The 26,620-nt window shown below is 45.9% G+C and overlaps 2 protein-coding genes across 2 annotated transcripts in view; one reads left to right on the forward strand and one right to left on the reverse strand.

Annotated features, from left to right (window-relative positions):
- Positions 1–1,002: 1,002 nt before the first annotated feature.
- PET100 (PET100 homolog) lies at positions 1,003–2,424 on the reverse strand. The gene is made up of 4 exons (XM_006107634.3): positions 2,298–2,424; positions 1,612–1,698; positions 1,447–1,479; positions 1,003–1,147 (listed from the first exon to the last, which is right to left on the reverse strand). The coding sequence occupies exons 1-4, from the start codon at positions 2,322–2,324 to the stop codon at positions 1,064–1,066; spliced, it is 231 nt and encodes a 76-aa protein (XP_006107696.1). The 5' UTR covers positions 2,325–2,424; the 3' UTR covers positions 1,003–1,063.
- Positions 2,425–2,527: 103 nt separating this feature from the next.
- LOC102423676 (pre-mRNA-splicing factor SYF1) overlaps positions 2,528–26,620 on the forward strand; it is a 25,894-nt gene continuing 1,801 nt past the window's right edge. Inside the window, exons 1-12 of the mRNA XM_006107636.3 lie at positions 2,528–2,682; positions 4,785–4,933; positions 5,224–5,347; positions 5,571–5,768; positions 6,286–6,420; positions 6,503–6,667; positions 24,231–24,375; positions 24,842–24,993; positions 25,084–25,203; positions 25,305–25,436; positions 25,530–25,661; positions 25,753–25,933. Coding sequence (XP_006107698.1) covers positions 2,632–2,682; positions 4,785–4,933; positions 5,224–5,347; positions 5,571–5,768; positions 6,286–6,420; positions 6,503–6,667; positions 24,231–24,375; positions 24,842–24,993; positions 25,084–25,203; positions 25,305–25,436; positions 25,530–25,661; positions 25,753–25,933 — 1,684 coding nt within the window. The 5' untranslated portion in view covers positions 2,528–2,631. The remainder of the gene's footprint in view (positions 2,683–4,784; positions 4,934–5,223; positions 5,348–5,570; positions 5,769–6,285; positions 6,421–6,502; positions 6,668–24,230; positions 24,376–24,841; positions 24,994–25,083; positions 25,204–25,304; positions 25,437–25,529; positions 25,662–25,752; positions 25,934–26,620) is intronic.

Raw genomic sequence — 26,620 nt, forward strand, 5'->3', positions numbered from 1 at the left:
CAAGACAAGAAATGCAGGGGGCCTCTAGAAGCTGAAGGACCTCCCATCCCGGCCCCCCCTCCCCCCTCCCCCCAACACACACACAGTCCAAAGCCAGTAAGGAAATGGCAGCTGCGTAAAACTGAGCTCGGCCCAAACCTGAAAGGGTTTCTCCCCTGGAGCTTCCAGGGGGAACCCAGGCAGTCCTGCCACTTGACCAGGGCAGTTCTAGATGAGAGGAGACTAAGGAGACACCATAACCAAATGCACCCGGCGGCCCCTCTTTACGTTGCTGGGTACCGTGCGGAACAGTTTTCCAGAATATTGTTGAGACAACTGAGGAAACTTGCATTTGGCCCGTGTGGTAGATGAGTGCCTGCCTGTGTCCTTGCCCGTCCCAAGGCCCTGGCCAATCCAATACCTGACTTTAGACAGGAGAACGAAGGCCCAGACAAGGCCCAGAGGCCACAAGGTCATGCAGAGGGCACATTAAGCCAGAGCCATGGCTGAGGGTGTCAGGGAGGTGATAAACCCCTCTCCTGGGAAGACATCCTCAGGGAGGAGGGCACACGAGCTCATACACTCACGTGTGTCTATGTCACGTGTAATCATGCACAGCTTGGGTTCTGATCAAGACCCCAGTGGGATCCCCAAGGTCCCCCACCTCACACCCAAACTGCACCCTAACTGTTGAGCAACGAAGGTACGTAGAAGCTCCAGGATGGTGGGGGCAGACGGTGGGCGGTGCAACAACGGTTCCCACCTGCACCTCCTTCCAATGCTTGCATCGCCTCGGGCCAGCGCTGCCCTTGGCCTCTCCCTCTGGTTGACCCCTCTTCCTCCACAGGATGGAGCGCAGAAACGAGCTGGGACCCTGAGCCCCCAACCCCTCCTCACCCCTCCGGACCCCTCTGCTCTCAGCTTCCGTCGGAACAGCAGCCCCCAGCCCCAGACACAAGCCCCGTGAGGGCCTGAGCCATCCTGCACCCCACTCGTGCCCCCCAAAAGCAGACAATAAAACACTTGCAGGAGAAAGAACTGAGTGTGTGTTGTTTCACGGGTGGCACGCGGGCACTTGGGGGTTTCAGGCGCTCTGCTGGGCAGCGCGAAGGAGCTTCTCCTCCCGCTGCTTCCGTATCCTCGCTTTGAATTCTTCTAGTTCTTGGCGCTAACGGTGAGCAAGAGGTGGGACATGACAGGTCAGCTCATGGAAGGCAGACATTGGTGCCCCCTGCCCTCCCGCACCGCCACCCCGCCCCTACGCCCCCGCCGAGGCTTTAGACTTCAGTGTCCGCACTGGAAGCCCTGGGCCAGTCACACGCAGGTCCAAGTGGATCCGCTTCGCCGTGTGGGGAGAGGACAGCAAGGGAACCACGTGGTCCTCTGCTCAGCTCGATGCTCCCGACCCATCCCGGTCGCGGGGAGCCAGGCCCCCTGTCCCGCTGGGGGGAAGGGGGTGTCGCGTACCTGGTCCTCCTTCTCAGGCGGCCACAGCTCCCTCTGCGGGGGTAAAGCCACAGGTGAGCCAGGAGCCTCCCAAGCCCACACCCAGGGCAGGTGAGCTCCCAGCCGGCAGACACCGGCGCCCCTGCGCTCCCACCCCGGAAGCCCACGAGCACTCCCGGCGCCCACCTTCCGCTGTATGACGGAGCCCTCGAACCACTCGGCCTGGTTGGCAATCCAGAACATCGCCACCGGGAAGGTGAGGTAGAGCGTCATCTGCGAGGGGGGCGGCGAGGCGCAGGCCGCTCAGAGCCTGCGGACCACCCTCTAGCACAGCCCAGCCGCCCTCCTCGGGGCCCCCGGGAACCCCAGGATTACGGGGTCTGGCCGCCATCGCCCAAGGCGCCTTACTTCTGAAAGCTCCCTCCCGGAGGCCACACTCCCCCTGGCCCAGGAGCACAGAGTTCCCCCCTCGCGGCCCCGCCCCCAAAGGCGGGTCCCGGGAGCTCCCGGAACCCCTCGTCCTTCGGCGTCTACTCCCTAGGGTAGGAACTTCCCTACCGGACACACCCCCCATCCTGAGCCCAAGAGCTCCCCGAGTCTGCAGCCTTCTTCCTTCCAGAGCCCCGGCTCTGACCACCCCTCTCGGCAGGCCCTTCCTCACAGCAGCCCTCCCAGAGCCGCCCTCCCCGGAGCCCCTCCTCTGGGCTTCCGACTCTAAAGGGTCTTCTCAGATCTCGGGGTCCCTCCCCAGAGCACCCTCTCCTGGGATCCTTCTCAGAGCTGCCTCCTCAGGTCCAGGAAGACGCCCCGCCCCGCCCTCCCGCTCCGGTGCCCACCCGCCCCGGCGCCCACCCGCCCCGGCGCCCACGGACCCGAAACACCTCCAACTTCACGCCCATGTCGCTCCCCTGAGGCCACAAAGTCGCTCCGGTCCAAAGCCAACCCTCCAGAGACAGCAGCGTCTCCGGAAGTCACGGGCTCGACCGCAGAAGTTGATTGGCCGAGGAGCTCTCGCGTTTAATGACATCATCTTCGGCTCTCACTCTACTTCCGGTCGCTGAAGAAGACTGAGGGAAAGTCGCGACCCGACTGCACGCTCCAAACGTGGTCAGCCAATAGGAAACGGATCTGGCTCGGGGAGGGCGGGTCTTCGGATAGAGACGTCATTACAACGCGACTGTTGGCTGTAGCTGGAACGCTGGCAAAATGGTGGTGATGGCGCGACTTTCGCGGCAGGAGCGGCCGGACCTTGTCTTTGTGAGTCCGCAGGAACTGGAGACAGAGTCTGGATGCTTCAGGCGGTCGGGGATGACCCCCCGGGGATCTGGGCCAAAGCTGTGTCGGCCCAAGGGCGGGAGGAAGCTCACGGGCTAGAGGTGCAGTCCGGACCGGGCTGGCCGGGAGTGGACGTCTGGTGCCGGAGCCCGGCGCCTGAGTGAAGCACTGCTGTGGAGGTGAAGGGCCTGGCGCGGAAAGGGGAGCGCGCGGAGCGGGAGAGGAGAGAGATTCGAATGGCTGACTCTTGAGAGGCCTGGTGTTGGAAGGAAAGGCACCAAACCCGGTGGCCGGCCCAGGACTCTGGTGTCCGGGTAACGGTCCTGAGCGGCACCGTTTCTGGGAGAAAGGCGTGGTGTCTGGCTTCGGAGCACCCTGCCGTCGGAAGTAAAGACCTGCTGGTGCGGACATGTCAGGCGATGGCCGGCGGGACCCAGAAGAGCCCGAGAGTGATAGCTCAGAGAACAGTTACCTGTCAGATGTCAGATGGTCCGGATGGTGGGCTCCGGGGAGTGTAGCGTGTGGGCGCCGGCAGGCCCGGCCATGGCAGGGGTCTGGACAATGAGGCTTCAGGGGGTCGGACAGGGGCGGCGGGGCCTGGTGTGTGTCCAGGTGTTGATACTCAGGGAGCAGGTGTACAGCCAGGCAATGGCCCCGGAAAGGTCAAAAGGTCAAGTCCCCAGAATAGTTACAAAAAGAATAGAATGTTTCCTCATGGTTCAGCCTACCTGATTTTAGTAATTTAGCAGCTTGATTATAGTGACTCAATTTACTTTTTTTCTTGTTTGGGAGATATTTCTTTTCTTTCTTTTTTATCAATTCCCCTACCTCTCTGCTTTGGCAACTATCAGCTTGTTCTTTCTTTTCTCTCTCTTTCTTCCTTCCTTTCTTTCTTTCTTTTTTCCTTCCTTTCTTTCTTCCTTTCTTTCTTTCTTTCTTATCAGCTTGTTCGTTATATCTATGGTTTATATTGTTTTGTTTATTCTTTTTTTTTAAATTCCACACATAATACAGTATTTATCTTTCTCTGACTCATTTCACTTTTTGTATATGGTGTGAGAAAGTGGTCCAGTTTCACCTGGCCAGGGTGGCCCATGCACTAAGAGGTCTCCGGGGTTCGATTCTTGGTCAGGGCACATGTCCGGGTTCCAGGCTTGATCCCCAGTAGGCGGTGTGCAGGAGGCAGCCAATGGGTGGGTTTTTGTCTCTCATTGATGTTTCTATTTTCCCCTCTCCCTTCCTCTCTAAAATCAACAAAAACATATTTAAGAAAAGAAAGTGGTCCAGTTTCAATTTATTGCATTTATCTGTCCAGTTTTTCCAGCACCAGTTATTGAAGGGATTTGTCTCAAAGTTGTTGATTTCCTCTTTGATCCATTCATTGTTTAGTAGCATGCTATTTAGTCTTTACACATTTATGTGCTTTCTAATGTTGTTCCTGCAGTTGATTTCTAGTTTCATGAAGTTGTAGTCTGAAAAGACACTTGATATGATTTCAATCTTTTTTCAGTTATTGAGGCTTGTTTTGTCACCTAAGGTGTAATTTATTTCACTGTTTCTTCACTTTCTTCCTCAGTGTCTAGGGCTAAAAGCTTTGTGTCTGGTGCATATCTGTCTTCTGAGTAAAGGTCTAGCTTCCAAGTTCTGGAGCACAGCTGAACTAGACTCTGGCTGGTGGGAGCCTGAAGAAGTGCCAAAGATCTGGTGGCTAGGAAAAGGCATGTTGTGAGGAGATGAAGCTCACTGTCCAGGGCAGAGAGCTGGTGTTGGACAGGACAGCCTAAGGAGTCTGGTATCCGGGCCAGGGAGTGGGTAACTTGATTTGGAAGACCAAAAAAGTGAAGTCTGGGTGACAGTCTATATCTGGCATGGAATCCTGTGACTGAGGAGTCTGATGATCTGGGTTATGTTGTGGGCAGTAGAATTCTGAAGGCTAAGTCCGGACCAGAGTCCTCTCTGGGCTTCTGGTGACCTGGCTCAGGGTGGGCACCAAGATCTGGGGAGGGGTCTGGAGTGTGGAGTAGATGGTGCTGTGCTGAGGTTCTGAGGGCAGTTCTTCCTTCTCCCCGTCACCTGTCTGGCAGGATGAAGAAGACCTCCCCTATGAGGAGGAAATTATGCGGAACCAGTTTTCTGTCAAATGCTGGCTCCGCTACATTGAGTTCAAGCAGGGGGCCCCGAAGCCCAGGCTCAATCAGTTGTACGAGCGAGCGCTGAAGCTGCTGCCCTGCAGGTGAGGACGGCTTCAGCTGCCCTTCCTACCCCAGCCCCAGCCCCAGCCCCAACCCCACCTGTCCAGTGATAGCAGAGCTGGCCAGTAGGTCCCAAGTGGTTGCTATGGTTCGTCACTGAGTATATATCCTCTGATGGGTCAGCACACCCTCCCTCATATCCCAGCCCATCCCCCCATTGCTGATACTTGTCACTGCTCCCAGGTTCCTTCTCCCAGCAGTGGCCTTATGGGGTAGGGTGAAGGATTCTGGTGCTCCATGAAGCTGACCAACCAATGTCTGCCTCCTCCAGCTACAAACTCTGGTACCGCTACCTGAAAGCACGCAGGGCCCAGGTGAAGCATCGCTGTGTGACTGATCCTGCCTATGAAGATGTCAACAACTGCCACGAGAGGGCCTTCGTTTTCATGCACAAGGTTGGAGGTGGGGGGGCTGGGCCGGGGGATGAGTCGGGAGGTGGATGAAGCAGGAGGGTTGGAGTCCTATTGCCTTTGTGCACTTGAGGTTGAGCTAGACTTAGTCTGGAGGGATAGCCTTCTGGGTCCTGCTGCATTTTGGCTTGGCCATGGGACATCTGGTGTTTTTGTAGCCATGCTGTAGTGCCAGCAACTCAGACCCTGCCTCTCCTCATACTTCTAGATGCCACGTCTATGGCTGGATTATTGTCAGTTCTTGGTGGACCAGGGCCGTATCACTCACACACGCCGCACTTTCGACCGTGCCCTGCGGGCGCTGCCTATCACACAGCACTCTCGTATTTGGCCTCTGTACTTGCGCTTCCTGCGCTCACACCCACTACCTGAGACAGCTGTGCGGGGCTACCGGCGCTTCCTCAAGGTAAGCCCATGGAGGGGTGAGGTGGGGTCGCCTCAGGCAGATGGGCCAGTTCCCCAGGTCAGGAGTTTCCCACTGGCTCATTGGGACACTGGTCCCATGCAGGATGTCACTTAACAGCTATAAATGAGAAAAAGGCTCCTTGAGACAGGCAGGTTTTTGTTTGTAGTTTATTTGTTTATTCTTTAAATAGTTTAGGGCAGTGTGACTAAGACAGTCCCTGCCTGTAGGGAGCTGTTAGTCTCACTGGGTAGACAGATTCACATGAGCTGACCATATTGAAAACCAGAGTAAAACTGCAGCCGTGGGGGACACAGCTTCGGAAATGTATAACAGGCAGTGTGGAGGTCAAGGTGCAAACCGTGGGGCTGAGGCTAGACCACTAGAGCCTGGTGTGGACAGGTGTGGCCAGGACAGTGGTAGTAGCTAACAGGTGGCTCAGAGCCATTGAGTGGGAAGGTGGGCACAGCAGTGTGGCTCTGTGGCCCCACTGACTGCCGACATGGTGTGTGGTGCTCAGCTGAGCCCTGAGAGCGCAGAGGAATACATCGAGTACCTCAAGTCAAGTGACCGGCTGGACGAGGCTGCACAGCGCCTGGCCACCGTGGTGAATGATGAGCGCTTCGTCTCCAAGGCTGGCAAGTCCAACTACCAGGTGGGCCTGTGGGGAGACGGGCCAGGTGGGAGGGCTTACCCGCTCAGGGACTGAGGCTGAAATTCCTTCCTGGACCCTGCAGCTGTGGCACGAGCTCTGTGACCTCATCTCCCAGAACCCAGACAAGGTGCAGTCGCTCAACGTGGACGCCATCATCCGAGGGGGCCTTACCGGCTTCACAGACCAGCTGGGCAAGCTCTGGTGTTCACTGGCCGACTACTACATCCGCAGTGGCCATTTTGAGAAGGTGCGTGGGTACACTGGGTGCAGGGCAGAGTCTCCCACCAAAGCACAGTACTCAGGCTACATGTGGGCACGTGCGTGAGCAGGAAACACCTGCAGGTGTGGGTGTGCTAGCGTGCACACATGTGCACCTCATGCATCTATTTATCTTGCCGAAGGCCTGCTGGCAAGTGCATCCGCTTTGGAGTCAGCTGTGTGGCCCTGGATCCCCTAAGCCCCAATTTGAAAAATTGAATTGAGTAGCCGTCATATCCTCACCTGTGGGGACTCAGGTGCCAAGCAGGTGCCTGACTTGCTGATCACTCCCCACTCCCGAGATGTTGGTGTTGTTAACCTAAAGATAAAAGGCAAAAGTGAGAGGCAGCGAGCGTTTGTTTGAGATCCAAAAGAATAGCTATTCGGGAAGCACTGATTGAGGCAAAAATCCAAACAGTATTTTTACTAGGAGTGAAGGCAAGGGGTATTTTTGAGAAAAGGAAGCGGAACAACTATTTCAGTAGACGAGAGGAATATCTATAGGGGCAAGTAAGCTAACAGCGGTGCTAATTCTAAAGAATGTTTTTAATTTTCAGTCTGGTAGTCATCATATCTTCTCTCTTATCTTTGCAAACAGTTGTTTGTTTAGGAAATAAGTTGCTTTAGGCCCAGTCCATAGGTCATTTTGCCCTGTTTTGACCTTCCACAGGTTTGAGGAGTAAGACATGCATGGCAGTTCCAACTCCATTTTTTAAAATTTTTTTCAAGGTCCAACTCCATTTTAAATTGGCTCAGTTTATATTTTTGACATTTTCTTCCTTTAGATTGAGATCTTTCCTTGAAAGCATCACTGATCAATTGCTGGAAAACAGTACTGATCACTTATTAAAAGCATCGTTGGTCCCTCATTGCTGAGAAGGCTAGTTTTTAGTATGTCATGCCATTGTCAGTCCCTCATCACTAGGAAGGCTCTTGTTGGTATGTTGGTATGCCATATGCCACATAGGTGGGAAATTGTTTTTTGTTTTTTTAGGAGCCTTAGGGCACATTTGAGGAACAGAGGAAAGCTTTATCGTCATATTACTCCACAGGCAAACTCTTTTGTAGTTTCTTGAGACTTCTCATATGAAGTCTCACAAACCTTAGTGCTCATTTCAAAATGTTGAGCAACTAGTATCTGAGTGGTATTTTTAAAACATTGAGCTATGCAAAACAAAAGTTTATAACAGCAAAAATTTCTATAATAAATAAAAGGCTAAGTTCAAATTGAAGAATAGATCTGAACCAGGAGGAATGCTTGAGGGAAGTTAGCTAAGGTATTAGAGAACCAGGAGGTGTCAGTGGTTAATCATTTGACTTGTGCCCAGATTTTATCTAGTTCCATCTCTGTTTTACCAAAGGTGTTTTATCCAAGTGTAACAGAAGTATTAACACAGTAAACCTCACCTTGCTCAGCTAGAATAGTATAGTCAAGAACAATTTTATCATCTAGTATAATTTGTGCAAAGGAACTTAAAAAGTTTTCCTGGCTGGCTGTTTCTTTGGCGCTAGCTCCAGCAACTTTCTCTAAGGTTTGTGATAAGTTTCTAATCATGTACTGTTAATTGCAGTACCTGCCCAAGGAAAAAGTATTCTTCCAAATTGGGTACCTTCATTGGAATTGACATTCCCAGGCATTGAAATCCTTGACTGTGTGTGCTACCAGATGCACATTTTGGCCTGTGAAGTAGGTTGAGTTATCTTCCCAGGTAGAAATTAAGGGAAAAGGGAAACAATAGCTATTTATACTCAGTGCTTGGCCTTGCATATTATTTATGACGTATTAAAGGAACTAGAAAGGAACTAAAGGGAAAAAGAAAAAATGAAGGTGTGGTTTATACTCAGTTCTGCTTACCAAAGGTATAATTTACTAAATTGTTATAGGTCACAGGTAGCTTCGGAGAAAAAAAAAATTATATCTGGAAAACAAAGATTTAAAAAGCCCAGTTGCCGAAACCGGTTTGGCTCAGTGGATAGAGCGTTGGCCTGTGGACTGAAAGGCCCCAGGTTCGATTCCGGTCAAGGGCATGTACCTGGGTTGCGGGCACATCCCCAGTAGGAGATGTGCAGGAGGCAGCTGGTCGATGTTTCTCTCTCATCAATGTTTCTAACTCTCTATCTCTCTCTCCCTTCCTCTCTGTAAAAAATCAATAAAATATATTTAAAAAAATAAAATAAAAAAAATAAATAAAAATTAAAAGCCCAGTAATATTTCATATAAAAAAAACATAAAATGTTCATCCTCACTAGTTCATTCAGCCTCATGCTATTAATTCCTATTGATCTTTTTTAAAAAATATATTTTTTAATTAATTTCAGAGAGAAAGGGAGAGGGAGAGGGAGAGAGAGAAAAAAACATCAGTGATGGGAGAGAATCATCAATCGGCTGCCTCGTGCACACTCCCTACTGGAGTGTGCCACAATCCAGGCACATGCCCTTGACCAGAATCTAACCTGGGACCCCTTCCGTCCACAGGCTGACGCTCTGTCCATTGAACCAAACCAAACCGGCTAGGGCAATTCGTATTGATCTTTTTGTCAGCAGTTTTATGAATTCAGTTTTTCTTAGTGTTCTGCAAATTCTCAACCAGTTTAATGGTGTGATCTGGAAGTTTATCAGAAACCTGTATTTTATTTTATTTATTTATATATTTTTTTGTTTAAAATGTTACATATGTCTCCCTTTTCTCCATTGACACCCCGCCCCGCTCCCCGCCTGCCACTCTCACCCCTGAGGGCAAACCCCCACCACCCCAGTATCTGTGTCCATTGGTTATGCTAATATGCATGCATACAAGTCCTTTGTTTGATTTCTAGCCCTCCCCACCCCCCTGTCTTCTCTCTGAGGTTAGACGGTCTGTTCAGTGCTACCTTGTCTCTGGATCTATTTTTGTTCATCAGTTTATGTTGATCATTATATTCCAGGTATGAGTGAGATCATTGATATTTATCTTTCTCTGACTGGCTTATTTTGCCTAGCATAATGCTCTCCAGTTCCATCCATGCTGTTGTAAATGGTAAAAGTTCCTTCTTTTTTATGGCAGCGTAGTATTCCATTGTGTAGATGTACCACAATATTTTAATCCACTCATCTGCTGATGGGCACTTAGGCTGTTTCCAAATCTTAGCTATGGTGAATTGTGCTGCTATGAACATAGGGGTGCATATGTCCTTTCTGATTGGTGAGAAACCTGTATTTTAGAGTGTCAGAGTTTTCTCCATAAATCTCCTTGAAGATGAAGCACATTGGTAGGAAACTTTTATAAAAGCATCAGACTAAAATAATAACTGTCTGTAAATGACGAAAGACTTAAAAATGGCCATGGTAGCCTAACCATTTTGGCTCGGTGGATAGAGTATCGGCCTGTGGACTGAAAGGTCCCGGGTTTGATTCCGGACAAGGGCATGTACCTTGGTTGTGGGCACATCCCCAGTGGGGGGGCGTGCAGGAGGCAGCTGATCGATGTTTCTCTCTCATCGATGTTTCTAACTCTCTATCCCTCTCCAATCCTCTCTGTAAAATATATTTTTTTTAAAAATGGCCATGGTTAAAGATCTGATGTGTTCATATGCACACACAGACACACAGACACACACACACAGACACACACATTAGTTATTCATTCCAATCTTAACAACCACACATAAAATTTCTCAAGATCCCTTTTCCATAAACTTTCTGCAGCTTCCATACACCTTTCAGCTTTTGTTCCACTCTTATTCTTATTTTGAAACAAAATAGGACAAAATTACTTTCTTTTTTCTTCCTTTACCAAAAAAATAACAACAAAGAACAAACCATGTCCTTTATATCTTTCCTTATCCAAAAAACACATCTATTTTCCTTTCCCTCAACAAAAGTGCATCTTCTTTCTCATACCTTCTTTTACTTGAAAACATATTTCCTACTTTCTATATACAGTCATTTTTCTTTCATCTTTTTATTATTTTTTAAATATATATATATTTTAATTGACTTTAGAGAGAGGAAGGGAGAGAGAGAGAGAGAGAGAAAAAAGCATCAATGATGAGAGAATCATCTATCGGCTGCCTCCTGCACATCCCCTGCTGGGGATTTAGCCCTAGCCCCCAAGTTGGGCATGTGCCTTGAGCAGGAATTGAACCGTGACCTCCTGGTTCATGGATTAATCACTGAGCCACACCAGCTGGGCTCATCTTTATTTTTTTAAATAGTTTCATAAAAAAAAAAAAAAAACCCCAAAAACCACAAACCTTAGCTCTTTTACTAATCAGCTTAGACAAGGGAACTTATATCGTAGTCTGTACTTTTAAAAAGTCTCTTTAGTTTTTTTCCTTCAGTCTCTGTAGGCAGTGTTTTAGTTAGCTCCTGGATATTTACAATTTAAACACATAAGATTTACAACTTTAAGAGACTGGAAAGACAACTTTGAGACAGAAAGAATGTAAGTTTTCTAGCATATTAAGACGTCAAATATTTTGGAATTTTATATAATTTCTAGGATATTTATGTTAATAACATCTACACAAATATAATCAAAGGTTTAGTTAGCATCATTTATTTGATAATGCTTCCCATGTAATTTAATATACCAAATAAGCCTAGTTGGTTTAATATTTCTTTCTTTTTTTAAAATTGATTTTTAGAGAGGGAGAAAAGGAGAGAGAGAGAGAGAAACATAGATGTGAGCAAGATACATTGATCCCCTCCTCTCACACACGCCCTGACTGGGGATCAAATCAGCGACCTTCCAGTGCATGGGACGGTGCCCCGCCAACTAAACCACACCAGGGCAATATTTATCTTTTATAAGGAGTGAGAGTGAGAGAGATACATCCTTTGAACTGTTCCAAGGTCCTTTTTTTTGGAAAATCTCACTTTCAGATCAAGAAAAGAATTTTATTTAATTTTCAAATTTTGGGAAGTTTGTCAAACATATCAAAAGTTTTTGTTTGTTTTTTAGGTGTGGAAAGAACTTTTTTTAAAATTGAATTTATTGAAATGACATTGGTTTGCAAAACCATACAGGTTTCAAGTATACAACTCAATAAAATATCGTCTGCACACTGCATTGTGCACCCATTGCTCCAAGCAAAATCTCTTTCCATCCCCATGTCCCCCCCTTTGCCCACCTCCACCTAGTCCTCACCCCCCCTTTCCCTCTGCCTGTCACCACACTGTTGTCTGTGACTATGTGCTATGTGTATATATTTTCTGGCTAATCCCTCAACCTTTCATCCAGTCCCACTCTCCCCTCCCCTCTGACAGCTGTCAGTCTGTTCCATGTATCCATGCCTCTGTTTCTGTTCTCTTTGTCAGTTTATTTTGTTCATTAGATTCCACATCATATCAAAAGTCTTAAGACAAAAAGAAAAAAAATTTGGGCAAATATAATCATAGGTAATTGTGAAAGGATACTTAATCATGGTGACAAAGATGTCACAGGCAAATACAGAAAGTTAAATACTAGTAGTTGTAAGCAAAATTTAGTTCTCTTAATAAGATTTTGTTTACTTAAACAGTTAAAGATATGATGAAGAGCACAGGAAATCATTTTTTTAAATATATTTTTATTGGTTTCAGAGAGGAAGGAAGAAGGAGAGATAGAAACATCCATGATGAGAGAGAATCATGGATTGGCTGCCTCCTGCACACCCCTACTGGGGATCAAGCCCGCAACCCGGGCATGTGCCCTTGACCGGAATCGAACCTGGGACCTTTCAGTTCGCAGGCCGACACTCTATTCATTAGCCAAACCAGCTAGGGCCCAAGTTGTTTTTACTAATAAATTTGTAATAAGCCTAGAAAGAATAAAAGTATTATATTTAATGTTGATAACTCTAAAAACATGTCTGTTTCAACAAACCACACTCAAAAAAGCTTTAATAATTAAATTCTTGCTGAAACCGGTTTGGCTCAGTGGATAGAGCGTCGGCCTGCGGACTGAAGGGTACCGGGTTCGATTCCGGTCAAGGGCAGGTACCTTGGTTGTGGGCACATCCCCAGTTGGAGATGTGCAGGAGGCGGCTGATCGATGTTTCTCTCTCATCAATGTTTCTAACTCTAACTCTCTCCCTTCCTCTGTAAAAAATCAATAAAATATATTTTAAAAAATTATTTTAAAAAATAAATAAAAATAAAAATAAATTCTTTTTTAGAACCTGAAAACATTTGGATAAGTTTCTGTTATATTTCTTAATTTAGATAAATGTTTAATTCCTTTAAGCCAATTGAACAGGCTTTTTACAAACCAATTTTATTAACCTTTAGAGGTAGACATACATACACATGTAGGCAGACACAAGTAGAGAGATCTAATAGTTTCAATTTAAAAATTCAGCCATGGGACAGGTACAATAAGGGAAATTTCCTACTAATTTGTAACAGTTGGAATAAATTATTCAGATAGGTAAGGCTTTTACTATTATTAGAGAAGAAATTTAAGATTTTTATTTGTCCTTGAGAAATAAGTTTTAGTGAGGCTGAGGGGCAGGTGCTTACGTAAGAGAATCTTTTCAGTCAATTGTGTTGTTGTTTTTTTTTAATATATTTTATTGATTTTTTACAGAGAGAAAGGGAGAGGGATAGAGAGTTAGAAACATCGATGAGAGAGAAACATCGATCAGCTGCCTCCCGCACACTCCCCACTGGGGATGTGCCCACAGCCAAGGTACATGCCCTTGACCGGAATCGAACCCGGTACCCTTCAGTCCGCAGGCCGACGCTCTATCCGCTGAGCCAAACCGGTTAGGGCAGTCAATTGTGTTTTTAAAAAAATATTTTTTATTGCCGAAACCGGTTTGGCTCAGTGGATGGAGCGTCGGCCTTCGGACTGAAAGGTCCCAGGTTCGATTCCGGTCAGGGGCATGTACCTGGGTTGCGGGCACATCCCCAGTGGGAGATGTGCAGGAGGCAGCTGGTCGATGTTTCTCTCTCATCGATGTTTCTGACTCTCTATCTCTCTCCCTTCCTCTCTGTAAAAAATCAATAAAATATATTTAAAAAAAAATATTTTTTATTGATTTCAGAGTGGAAAGAGAGAGGAAGAGAGAGATAGAAACATCAGTGATTGATCAGCTGCCTCCTGCATGCCCCCTACTGGCGATCGAGCCCACAGCCCAGGCATGTGTCCTCGACTGGAGTTGAACCGGGGACCTTTCAGTTCGAAGGCTGATGCCCTATCCACTGAGCCTCACTGGCTAGGGCTCAATTGTGTTTTTAAAAGGCTTTTTGCACTTGGCCCGTATGGCTTAGCAGTTGAGCATCGACCTGTGAACCAGGAGGTCACCAGTTCAGTTCCCAGTCAAGGAACGTGCCAAGGTTTTGGGCTTGATCCCCCAGGAGGGGGCATGCAGGAAGTAGCCCATCAATGATTCTCTCTCATCATTGATGTTTCAACTCCCTTTTCCTTCCTCTCTGAAATCAATAAAAATACTAGTATGTATTTTTTAATTTTTTTTTAGGCTTTTTTGCTCCCATTTCCTTATTCTCAGGCTGTGAGCTGTGTTTTGATTTCTGTTTATTGGCAGGATAAGTGGCTGAAAAGGCTTACAACAATCATTACTAAACGTTTAATTCTAATAAATTTCTGATCATAGAGTTATTAAACACTGAAATATCTTGTCAGGTTTCAGACAGGACAAACATTTTAAAGCACCTACTCAGATGACTCAGGATCCTGTTAGAGCTATTTTTTTTTTTCTTAAAGTAATTTTGTCTTTTTAAAAAATTAATTAACTTTTTTATTTCAACCATTCCCTGACCACCCCCCTTCCCTTTGGCAACTGTCAGTTTGTTCTTTATATCTGTGCATCTGTATCTGTTTTGTTTATTCATGTTTGGTGTGTTTTTTTTTATTGATTTCAGAGAGGAAGGGAGAGGGAGAGAGATAGAAACATCAGTGATGAGAGAGAATCACTGATTGGCTGTTTCCTGCACGCCCCCTACTGGGGATTGAGCCCACCACCCAGGCATATGCCCTTGACCGGAATCAAACCCGGGACCCTTCAGATAGGCCTATGCTCTATCCACTGAGCCAAGCCGGCTAGTGCACGTTTGGTGTTTTTTGATCCTACACATAAGTGAGATCACATGGTGTTTGTCTGACTTTTTTCATTTAGCATAATACCCTCTAGGTCTATCACAAATATCTAAGATTTTATTCTCTTTTATTGCTGAGTAATATTCAAGTGTGTGTGTGTGTGTGTGTGTGTGTGTGACATCTTTTTATTTATCAACACCTAGGTTGCTTCCATATCTTGGCTGTTGTAAATAATGCTACAATGAACACACAGAGTATATATCTTTTCAAATTCGTTTTTGTTTTCTTCAGATAAATACCCATTCATAAGGTAGTTCTGTTTTTAATTTTTTGAGAAACTTCCATACTGTTTTTCATATTGGCTGTACCAATTTACAGTCCTACCAAGAGTGTGCGAGGGTTCCCTTTTCTCAACATCCTCACCAGTACTTGTTGTTATTTGTTGATTTTTTTGATGATAGTCATTCTGATAAGAGTAAGGTGATACCTCATTGTAGTTTTGATTTGTGTTTCCCTGATGAATAGTGATACTGAGCTTTTTTTTTTTTCATGTGTATTGCCATCTATATGTCCTCTTTGAACAAATGTGTATTCAGGTCCACATTTTTAATTTTTATTTATTCACTAATTATTTTTTTATCCTCACCCAAGGATATGTTTATTGATTTCTTATAGAGGCAGAGGAGGGGAGGGAGAGAGAAACATTGATTGGTTGTTTTTCCCACAAGTCCTAAATGGGGATCTAACTTGAAACCTAGCTATGTGCCCTGACCTGGGATTGAACCTGCCACCTTTTGGTCTATGGGATGATGCTCCAACCAACTGAGCCCAGCCAAGCCCTCTGCACATTTTTTAATTGGGTTGTTTGGTTTTTTGGTGTTAAGTTATATGATACACACACACACACACACACACACATTGCATAATAATGTGTTATTGTATGTATCATTTGCAAATATCTTCTCCCATTCAGTATGTTGTCTTTTTGTGTTGTTGATGGTTCCCTTTGCTATGCAAAAACTTTTAGTTTGATGTAGTCCCATTTATTTTTGTTGTTGTTGCCCTTGCCCCATGAGACATATCCAAAAAGATATTAAGACTGGAAAAGAGCCCTAGCCGGTTTGGTGCAGTGGATAGAGTGTCGGCCTGTGGACTGAAGGGCCCCAGGTTTGATTCCGGTCAAGGGCACATGCCCGGGTTGCGGGCTTAATCCCCAGAGGGGGCATGCAGGAGGCAGCCCATCAGTGATTCTCTCTCATCTATGTTTCTATCTCTCTCCCCCTCTCCCTTCCTCTCTGAAATCAATGAAAAAATATATATATTTTTAAAATAATTTAAAAAAAAAGACTGAAAAAGAGTTTATTGCCTATGTTTTCTTCTAGGAGTTTTATAGTTTCATATCTTACATTTAAGGGTGTAATCTGTGTTGCGTTTATTTTTGTGTATGGTGTGAGAAAGTGGTCCAGTTTTACTGTTTTGCATGTATCTGTCCAGTTTTCCCAGCACCAATTGTTGAAGGGCTTTGTCTCAAGGTTGTTGATTTCCTCTTTTTAAAAAAATGTTTTTTACTGAGTTTTAGAGAGAAAAGAAGGAGAGAGAGAGAAACATCAATGTGAGAGAGAAACATTGAGCTGTTGCCTCCCACATGCACCCCTGCCCAGGATTCTACAATATGAGCATGTGCCCTGACTGGAATTAAACCCATGACCTTTCGATGCACAGAATGAGGCTCAGAGAGCTGAGTCATACCAGCCAGGGCTTGATTTCCTCTTTGATCCATTTGTTGTTTAGTAGCATGTTGTTTTTTCTCCACATATTTGTGTGCTTTCCACTGTTCTTCCTGTAGTTGATTTCTAGTGTCTTGAAATTATGGTCTGAAAAGACATTTGGTATGATTATAATATTTTTTAAGGTATTGAGACTGGTTTTGTGGCTTAATGTGTGATGTATTTCACTTTACCCATTGTATATCCTTGCCTCCTTTCCCATAAATTAATGATCATATAAGTGATGATTTACTTCTGGGCTCTGTATTTTATTCCATTGATCTACTAGTATATATCTGCTTTTATACCAGTACCATACTGTTTTGATTATTGTAGCTTTGTTTCAAATCAGGGAGTATATACCTCCCACTTCGTTCTTTCTCAAGGTTTCTTTGGCTATTTAGTGTCTTTTGTAGTTCCATATAAATTTTAGGATTAGTTCTAGTTTTTAGAAGAATACCATTGATATTTTAACAGCTATTGCTTTTGAATCTGTATATTGCTTTAGGTAGTAAGGACATTTTAACAATATTAATCCTTCCAGTCTATCCTTCTATATTTCTGTGTCTTCTTCAATTTCTTTCTTCAGTGTCCTATAGTTTTCAGAGTACACCTCTTTGTTAAATTTATTCCTAGGTATTTTATTATTTTTGATGCAACTGTAACTGGGATTGTTTTCTTAATTCTTTTTGGTGGAGTCTTTTTTATGTATAGTATCATATCAACGGCAAATAGTGAGAGCTTTACTTTTTTCCTATCTGATGCCTTTTCTTTCCTTTTTTTGGGGGGTCTGATTGCCGTGTCTAGGACTTTCAATACCATGTTTAATAGACGGGTGATAGTGGGCATCTTTGTCTTGTTCCTGACCTTAGAGGAAAAGCTTCCAGCTTTTCACCATTGAATATGATATTAGCTGTGGGTTTTTCATGTATGCCCTTTGTTATGTTGAGGTATGTTCCTTTTATACCCATTTAGAGAGTTTTTATCATAAGGGATGTTGAATTTTATCAAATGCTTTTTCTGTGCCTATTGAGATGATTATGTGATATTTATCCTCTATTTTGTTAATATGATGTATCACATTGATTGATTTACAGATTTTAAACCATCTTTCCATCCCTGGGATAAATCCTACTTGGTCATGGTGTATAATGTTTTAATGTATTTTTCAATCTGATTTGCTAATACTTTGTTGAGAATTTTTGCATCTGTCTTCATCAAGGTTATTTGCCTATAATTTTCTTTTGTTGTAATATTTTTGTCTGGTTTAGGTATCAGAGCAATGCTGGCTTTGTAGAATGAGTTTGCAAGTGTCCCTCCCTCTTTAATTTTTTGAAATAGTTTAAGAAGGATAGATATTAATTCTTGTTTAATGTTTGATAGAATTCACCTGTAAAGCCATCTGATTCTGCACTTCATTTGTTGGGAGTTTTTTATTGCTTCAATTTCATTGCTAGTAATCGGTCTGTTTAGATTTTCTATCTCTTCCTGAATCAGTCTTGGAAGATTATATGCTTGTAAAAATTTATCCATTTCTTCTAGATTGTTGAATTTGTTTACATTGTAATACTCTGTAATGATTCTTTGTATTTATGTTGTAACTTCTCTTTCATTTATGTTTTTATTTGGGCTCTGTTTTTTTGAAGAATTTAGCTAAGGGATTTTCAATTTTGTTTATCTTTTTAAAGAATCAGCTCTTAGTTTAATTTATCTTTCCTATTGCTTTTTTAAAATCGCTATTTTGTTTATTTCTGCTCTGATCTTAATTATTTCTTTACTCCTGCTTACTTTGAGTGTGTGTATATATATATACACACACACACAAACACACATATGTATGTATATATATTTTATTGATTTCAGAGAGGAAGGGAGAGGGAGAGAGATAGAAATATCAATGATGAGAGAGAATCATTGATCGGCTGCCTCCTGCATGCCCCCCACTGGGGATCTAGCCCAAAACCCGGCCTTGTGCCCTTGACTGGAATTGAACCTGGGACCCTTCAGTCCACAGGCCGACACTCCATCCACTGAGCCAAACCAGCTAGGGCAAGTTTTGTTCTTCTTTTTCTAGTCATTTTAGGTGTAAAGTTAGAGATTGTTTATGGGATTTTTCTTGTTTCTTGATGTAGGCTTGTACAGCTATGAACTTCCCTGTTATAACTGCTTTTGCCTCATCCCATAAACTTTGAAAAGTTATGTTTTTATTTTCATTTATCTCAAGGTTATTGATTTCCTCTTTGATCCATTTGTTGTTTAGTAGCATGCTGTTTTTTCCCACACATTTGTGTGCTTGGTAGTTGATTCCTAGTTTCACAAAATTGTGGTTGAAAAAAAGACTTGATGTGATTTCAGACACATCATAATTAAAATGCCAAAAATTAAAGACAAAGAGAATCTTAAAGGCAGCAAGAAAAAAGAAAACTGTTACCTACAAAGGAGTTCTCATAAGGCTGACACCTGATTTTTCATCAGAAACTCTACAGGACAGAAGGGAATGGCATGCAGTACTCAAGGTAATGGAAAGCAAAGATCTGAGACCAAGATTACTATATCCAGCAAGGCTATCATTCACAATAGATGGTCAAATAAAGAGCTTCTCAGACAAAAAAAGGCCAAAGGAGTTCATCACCACCAAGCCGGCATTACAAGAAATGCTAAAGGGATTGCTGTAAGGGATTGCTGAGAAGAAGAAACAGAGAGAGAAACCTAGCCATACAGAATTAAGATGGCTGTAAGTAAGTACCTCTCAATAATAACCCTAAATGTAAATGGATTAAATGCTCCAAAAAAGTTTCCCAGACAGGCATCTGGGTCAGCCGAGCAGCGCTCCCACTGTGGTAGTGCACTGACCACCAGGGGGCAGCTCCTGCATTGAGCATCTGCCCCCTGGTGGTCAGTGCGTGTGATAGCGACTGGTCGACCGGTCATTCCGCCTTTCTGGGCTTTGCTGGGCTTTTATTATATAGGATGATAAAAAAGAAATGAGAAATGATCATTTGCATTTAAACAACAGTAGCCTTCACTACTTACATGTGCTCATTGTATAATACATACACAATGAACATAATTACATTTGTGCACAAACTAGTAATGGATTTGAAAACCTGCTTATTGCTGTACACATCTATTCCAATGAAGTATAAGCCTAGTACTTCAAAATATCTATGTTTTAAATTGCTTTTCAAGAAAACATAATGACATTTGTGTTTAAGCTGACAAGAATGAGGCAGTAACTGCTGACATTGCAATCTGACTGAGAAATAATTATAGCAGGAAATGGAACATAATTCACTTTGAGAAACTCTTTAACCTTCAATTCTGAATGATAACTTTGCCAGGTAAATTATTCTAGGTTGCAGGCTTCTTTCAGCCTGTGAAGCTGGCCTGCTACTCCTTTCTGACCTGTAAAGTTGCTCCTGAAAAATCAGCCAAAAGCCTTTTGGCATTTCCTTTTTACATAATTTACTGTTTCCCTCTTGCTTTCTTCAAGATTCTCTATCTTTAACTTCCCATTTTAATAACAATATGTCTTGGTGTTGGTCTCTTTGGATTCGTCTTGTTTGGATCTCTTTCTCTCTCTGCTTCCTGGACTTGGATGTCTATTTCCTTCCCAGGTTAGGAAAGTTTTCAGCCATTATCCAAATAAAGGTTCTGTTCCTTTTTCTCTTTCTTCTGGAAACCTTCTAATGTGAATGTTTGGGTGCTTGATGTTGTTCCAAAGGGTCCTTAAACTATCCTCATTTTTAAAAATTCTTTTTGCTCTTCTGATAGGTTTATTTCCACTTGCCTGTCTTCCAGGTCACTGATCTATTCTGTATTGGCTAATCTGCTTTTGATTTCTTCTAGTGTATTTTTCGTTTAAGTTATAGTATTCTTCAGCTCTACCTGGTTCTTTTTTTTAAAAATTTTTCCCTTTATTGATTAAGATATTACAAATGTGTCCTTATCCCCCCAATATCTGGTTCTTTATTATACTTTCTAACTCTTCGTTGAATTTCTCCCTAAGTTCCTTTATTTCACTCTCAAGTTTGGTGAGCATCCTCATAACTGTTTCTTTGAATTCTTTTTTTTTTTTTAAGTTTTTATTTTGTTTGTTTTTTAATACAGATTTCAGAGAGGAGAGAGAAATAGAGACATCAATGATGAGAATCATTGACTGGCTGCCTCCTGCACGCCCCCTACTGGGGATCGAGACTGCAACCCAGGCATGTGCCCCTGACTGGGATCGAACCAAACTGGCTAGGGCTCTTTGAATTCTTTATTGGGCAAATTACTTATCTCCATTTCATTAGGATTTTTTTTTCTCTTATTTGAAAGATATTCTGGCATCTTCTCATTGCTTGGTTTTCTATGTTTATTTATATTAATTAGACATAATAGCTATCTCTCCCAGTCTTGAAAATATGACTGTGTGTAGAAGCAGCCTCTGTGTTAGGCTATATGTGCTGGGTGCTTTTTGCAAGCCAGTTGGAGGTGAGCAGGTGCCTGTAGCGTCCAGAGTGCTGGCGCAGCTTCACGCAGGGAGGCTGGGTGTGGTGATGCCCTGTTGATTCTGCTTACTCCTTTGTTCAGAGCCAAAGTGGGCTCTGGGCAGTGTGGCAGGGAATGTGCTGCAGCAATCTTGGAAGTGGGCCAGAGCGCCTGGCTAGAGCTCCTGCCCTCCCTGCTGAGGTGGAGTGGGACATAAACAGTGGTACTCACCAGCACCTCTGGTTCTAGAGTTCCTGCAGAGCCCAAAGAACTGTGGTTTCCAGCCTCCTCTATTTGGTCTCTTTCATTTGTTGTTGAGAAGCTGTTTAATCAGCCCTCAGTTGTCTCTCAGGAGTAATTGCTCTGTATGTAGGTGTGTATTGCAGTGTGCTCGTGGAAGAACGTGAGTTGCCCGTCTTCCTACACAATGCCATTTTGGACCCTGTTTTGTCCTTTAGAAGCTTCTGTATATCAACTAAAGAGTGTATTCTCTTGTTCCGAAGAGGTTTGGAATCTTTTAAGAGGAGAGAAGGTTGAGATAGAGTTAAAAATCAAGGTTTTCCTGAATGGCTGTTACAATTTCAAATTATTTTGGCTAATTTGGCCTATTTTATTCAAAAGGCACAAGACGAAGGACCAAAATGTTTCTCTATATATTTAGCTAGAACTTCAAGGAAGGTACTTTTTGAGGACTTGGGAAGGTGAAGATCCAGTGGTAGCGACAAAGGCTCCTGAAAGTCGCCGTGGCGGAACGTACAGACAAGTGACGCTAACTGAAAGCCCAGGTTGTTTGTTTAAGTGGGTGCCGGTCTGGGGAGGTCTGCAAACTCATCATTTTGGGGGGGCTGGCCTGGACAAGGATTTAGAGGATTCATGTGTCTTTCCCTATGTAATCTTTCTTATGACAACATAATAAACAAAAGGAATGGAAACAAATGAGTGAGCAACAAAATGAGTGCTTACCCATCAGGGAAGGATCCTGCAGGCTGCTCACCTTCCAGGCACTTCCCACAGTGTCAGGGCCGTGAAAAGTCCTTCCAGAGGAAAAGATATTCTTTCTCATGTGGTAGCAGGCCCTCAAATTCCTGCTGGCATTAGGACAGGCGTCCCTGGGGCAGAAACCCCTCCTGGTCTCAAAGTCATTTACCTCAATCAGGAGGAGGGATTTTCACACCAGAGAGGCTCCCATGGTTGGGGAGGCAGCCTCCATGGGAGCAGCGCGCAAACTCGGCCCCGTAGGTACCCGGTTCTTCCAGGGAACGCCAGTCCCATTTTCAGTCTGGTAGTCATCACATCTGCTTTCTTGTTATTTTTGCAAAGTTCTTTGGTATATAATTGTGCTGTCGGCCCAATCCAAACATTATTTTGCCCAATTTTAACATTCCAAAGGTTTGAGGAGTGAGATGTGCTCAGCAATTCCTCCGAGATGGCAGCTCCATCTCCATTTTTATTTTTTATTTAATTTTTATTGATTTCAGAGAGGAAGGGAGAGGGAAAGAAAGAGAGAAACATCAGTGATGAGAGAATCATTGATCGGCTGCCTCCTGCATGCCCCACACTGGGGATCGAGCCCGCAACCTGGGCATGTGCCCTGACTGGGAATTGAACCGTGATCTCCCGGTTCATTGTCAGTACTCAGCCACTGAGCCATGCTGGCCAGGCTCCATTTTAAAGTGGTTCCATTCATTCATGCATGCATTTTTTTTTTTAATCTTCACCCAAGGATATTTTTAAAAAATATATTTTATTGATTTTTTTTACAGAGAAGAAGGGAGAGGGATAGGGAGTTAGAAACATCAATGAGAGGAACATCCATCAGCTGCCTCCTGCACACCCCTACTGGGGATGCGCCCGCAACCAAGGTACATGGCCTTGACCGGAATCGAACCTGGGACCCTTGAGTCCGCAGGCCGACGCTCTATCCACTGAGCCAAACCAGTTAGGGCCCGAGGATATTTTTTCAGTTGATTTTTAGAGATAGTGGAAGAAAGAGGGAAAGACAGAAATATCGATATGAAAGAAACACATCGATTGGTTGCCTTCTGCACCCGTTCAAACCAGGGCCTGGGCCAGGGAGGATCCTGCAACGGAGATTAGTGCCCTTGAGCAGAGTTGAACCCAGGACCGTTAGGTCCGCAGGCCAGCGCTCTCTCCACTGAGCCAAGCTCTCTCTCCTAGGGCCACTTATTTTTTACAGTGTCCATCTTATCTTGCCTCATCCTTGGGGAGAGACGTGGGGCTTTGAGAGATCCCCGGAGGAGCTGGCATGGGGTTTTGGAGCTTTGGGGAAGGGAGTAGACGGGAGCTGGGCTGAGTGGAGAAAGCGGGCGGTGAAGTGCTAGGGAGTGGTGAGAAGGGCGTTGCAGGCTGAGGCGAGACTGGCTGTGTCCCACTCGGAGCCTCCAGCCAGTCTTGAGCCATGACCAGGTGTCCATTGTACAACGACCATTTAGGCTGCCACTTCCAGTAGAATGCACTAGCCAGGGCTAGCAGCAAGCCAGCAGCCAGGTGGAGGCAGAGGAACAGGACCGGTCAGGAGCAGGGGTGGAGAGATGGGGCCTGAGCTTGGGGGTGCCAGGGTGTCTGGGAGAATTTGAGCTGGAGGAGGGGGGTCAGGTGGGCATAACGTAGTGATGGCGAACCTTTTGAGCTCGGCGTGTCAGCATTTTGAAAAACCCTAACTTAACTCTGGTGCCGTGTCACATATAGAAATTTTTTGACATTTGCAACCATAGTAAAACAGATTTATATTTTTGATATTTATTTTATAAATTTAAATACCATTTAACAAAGAAAAATCAACCAAAAAAATGAGTTCGCATGTCACCTCTGACACGCGTGTCATAGGTTCGCCATCACTGGCATAACGGGTGCTCGTAGCAACCATTGAGCCTTCTGTGGCTGAGCTGAGTTTAGAGTCCCTGAGCTGTCACTCAGTTTTCTGAGGAGGAGCCAAGGCCCCCAGGTCACTCTCAGGGAAGGGGACAGCTCCAACCTGGCTCTGGTGAGCGTCACTGCTCAGAACCTGATGGAGCCGAGCAGGCCCGAGGGAAGGCTCCAACCTGGCTCTGCTGAGCGTCACTGCTCTGAGCCTGATGGAGCTGAGCAGGCTCCAGGGAGCAAGCAGGCCCAAGGGAAGGCCCTCCAGGGTCCCAGCTTGGGACTGGTGCCAAGGGCAGCGCTGCTGGATTCCTGTGTCTATTTGGGGGGGGGGGCATGTGTCTATTTGGGGCGGGGGGGACCCATGCCTCTTCCATGCCAGCACGTCACCCCTCCCGATACCCACCCACAGGCTCGGGACGTGTACGAGGAGGCCATCCGGACCGTGATGACCGTGCGGGACTTCACCCAGGTGTTTGACAGCTATGCCCAGTTCGAGGAGAGCATGATTGCAGCGAAGATGGAGACCACCTCGGAGCTGGGGCGGGAAGAAGAGGGTGAGCTGCTGAGGCAGTCCTGGGCTGGTAGGGAGAGTGGACTGGGATAGCCTGCAGGTATTGGGGGAGATCCAAGGGGCTGGGGCAGTGGAGAGGTGTGTCTTGGGGTCAGTCGGGCCAGCAGGGAGGGAGGAAGGGTGGGCAGTGCAGGGGAGTTTGGGGGAGTAACCCCAACTGAGAATACATCTCAAGCTTGGGCTGGACATAGGCTGGGTGGAGAGGGAGGGCTGGAGGATGGCAGAGGGCAGCAGGGAAGGAGGGCTAGGGGGAATGACGGGCTAGGAGTGAGTCTGGGGTCGGGATGCCTTGAGGCAGCTCAGGGAAGGAGTGCAGAGTGGACAGTGGGACGACTCTGGAAGGTCAGAGCACTGGGCCACGGGCTGGAGGGAGAGAGGGCTGGGAGATGGAAGTGAGTGTGTGCTGAGGCCCTCAACCCCACTCCCCTGGCCCTCCCCATGGGTCCCAGATGACGTGGACTTGGAACTGCGCCTGGCCCGCTTTGAGCAGCTGATCAGTCGGCGGCCCCTGCTCCTCAACAGCGTCTTGCTGCGCCAGAACCCGCACCATGTCCATGAGTGGCACAAGCGTGTGGCCCTGCACCAGGGCCGCCCCCGGGAGGTGCGTGTGGCCCTGCTCCCCAAAGCCCCACCCCATCCTCGCCTGCCATGGCCCCAGCTGTCCAGCCTGACCCCTGCCCCTCCTCCACAGATCATCAACACGTACACGGAGGCTGTGCAGACAGTGGACCCCTTCAAGGCTACGGGCAAACCCCATACGCTGTGGGTTGCATTTGCCAAGTTTTATGAGGACAACGGGCAGCTGGATGATGTGAGTCCATTTGCATTGTGTATGTGTGTAGATGCATCCTTGTTCAGGGGACTCAGGCAGGTGGGTGGGCAGGGTCTCAGCCGGACCTCTGCCTGCCTCAGGCCCGCATCATCCTGGAGAAGGCCACCAAGGTGAGCTTCAAGCAAGTGGATGACCTGGCAAGTGTGTGGTGCGAGTGTGGTGAGCTGGAGCTCCGGCACGAGAATTACGACCAGGCCTTGCGGCTGCTGCGGGTAAATTCCCCGGGGTTTTGGAGAGGGGAGCATGCGGGTGTGTGACCCAGTCTGGACCCACCCTCCCAGCATCCCCCTCTGGTGTGTTTCTAGAAGGCAACAGCACTGCCCGCCCGCCGGGCTGAGTATTTTGACGGCTCGGAGCCTGTGCAGAACCGTGTGTACAAATCATTAAAGGTGTGGTCCATGCTTGCCGACTTGGAGGAGAGCCTTGGCACCTTTCAGGTGAGCTGCCGGGGCCCAATGCATCATGGGAGAGTGGTGGGGTTGCCAACTCAGCCCCAGGATGTGCTCTGACCTGCCCCTGCCCCTGCAGTCCACCAAGGCTGTGTATGACCGTATTCTGGACCTGCGCATCGCTACCCCCCAGATCGTCATCAACTACGCCATGTTCCTGGAGGAGCACAAGTACTTCGAGGAGAGCTTCAAGGTGAGGAGAGCCCATCAGGAGATCCCAGACAGCAGTGTCCCTACCCTCATTCAGTGCTGGCCCCTGTGTTAGTTTGCTCAGGCTACTGTAACGAAGTGCCATGGGCTTACGCACAGCAGTTTATTATCTCGTGGTTCTGGAGGCTGCACATCTGAGGTCAAGGGTTCATTCCTTCTGAGGCCTCTCTTTGGCCTGTAGATGACCATCTTTGTTCTTGTGCTCACCTGTTCATCATGTCTGTGCATGTTTCTGGTGTCTCTCCATGTGTCCAGGTTTCCTCTTATAAGGACACCCATCATATTAAAATAGGGGGCACCCTAATGACCTCATTTTAACTTACTTTTTTATTTTTTTATTTTTTTTTTTTTTATTTTTTTTTATTTTTATTTTTTTTTAAAATATTTTATTGATTTTTTACAGAGAGGAAGGGAGAGAGATAGAGAGTTAGAAACATCGATGAGAGAGAAACATCCATCAGCTGCCTCCTGCACATCTCCCACTGGGGATGTGCCCGCAACCCAGGTACATGCCCTTGACCGGAATCGAACCTGAGACCTTTCGGTCCGCAGGCCGACGCTCTATCCACTGAGCCAAACCGGTTTCGGCATTAACTTACTTTTTTAAATACCTTATCTCCAAATACCGTCACATTCTAAGATACTGGAGTTAGGCTTCCACATGAGTGTCAGGGGTCATGGCCTGCCTCTGTGTGTGTGAGGGGAGGGAGGGTGCTGGTGTGGGTATGTGGGCTGTC

This window comes from Myotis lucifugus, unplaced genomic scaffold, assembly GCF_000147115.1.
Source record: "Myotis lucifugus unplaced genomic scaffold, Myoluc2.0 scaffold_1310, whole genome shotgun sequence".
Taxonomy (NCBI): domain Eukaryota; kingdom Metazoa; phylum Chordata; class Mammalia; order Chiroptera; family Vespertilionidae; genus Myotis; species Myotis lucifugus.

What these genes read in the sequence shown, in the direction of transcription:
- PET100 (XM_006107634.3), bottom strand. Translation starts at nt 2,324, where the DNA reads ATGGGCGTGAAGTTGGAGGTGTTTCGG. An exon ending in TGAAGTTGGAGGTGTTTCGG is followed by an intron (nt 1,699 to 2,297) that starts GTCCGTGGGCGC and finishes CCCCCCTCGCAG; the next exon opens with ATGACGCTCTACCTCACCTT. An exon ending in GCTCCGTCATACAGCGGAAG is followed by an intron (nt 1,480 to 1,611) that starts GTGGGCGCCGGG and finishes TTACCCCCGCAG; the next exon opens with AGGGAGCTGTGGCCGCCTGA.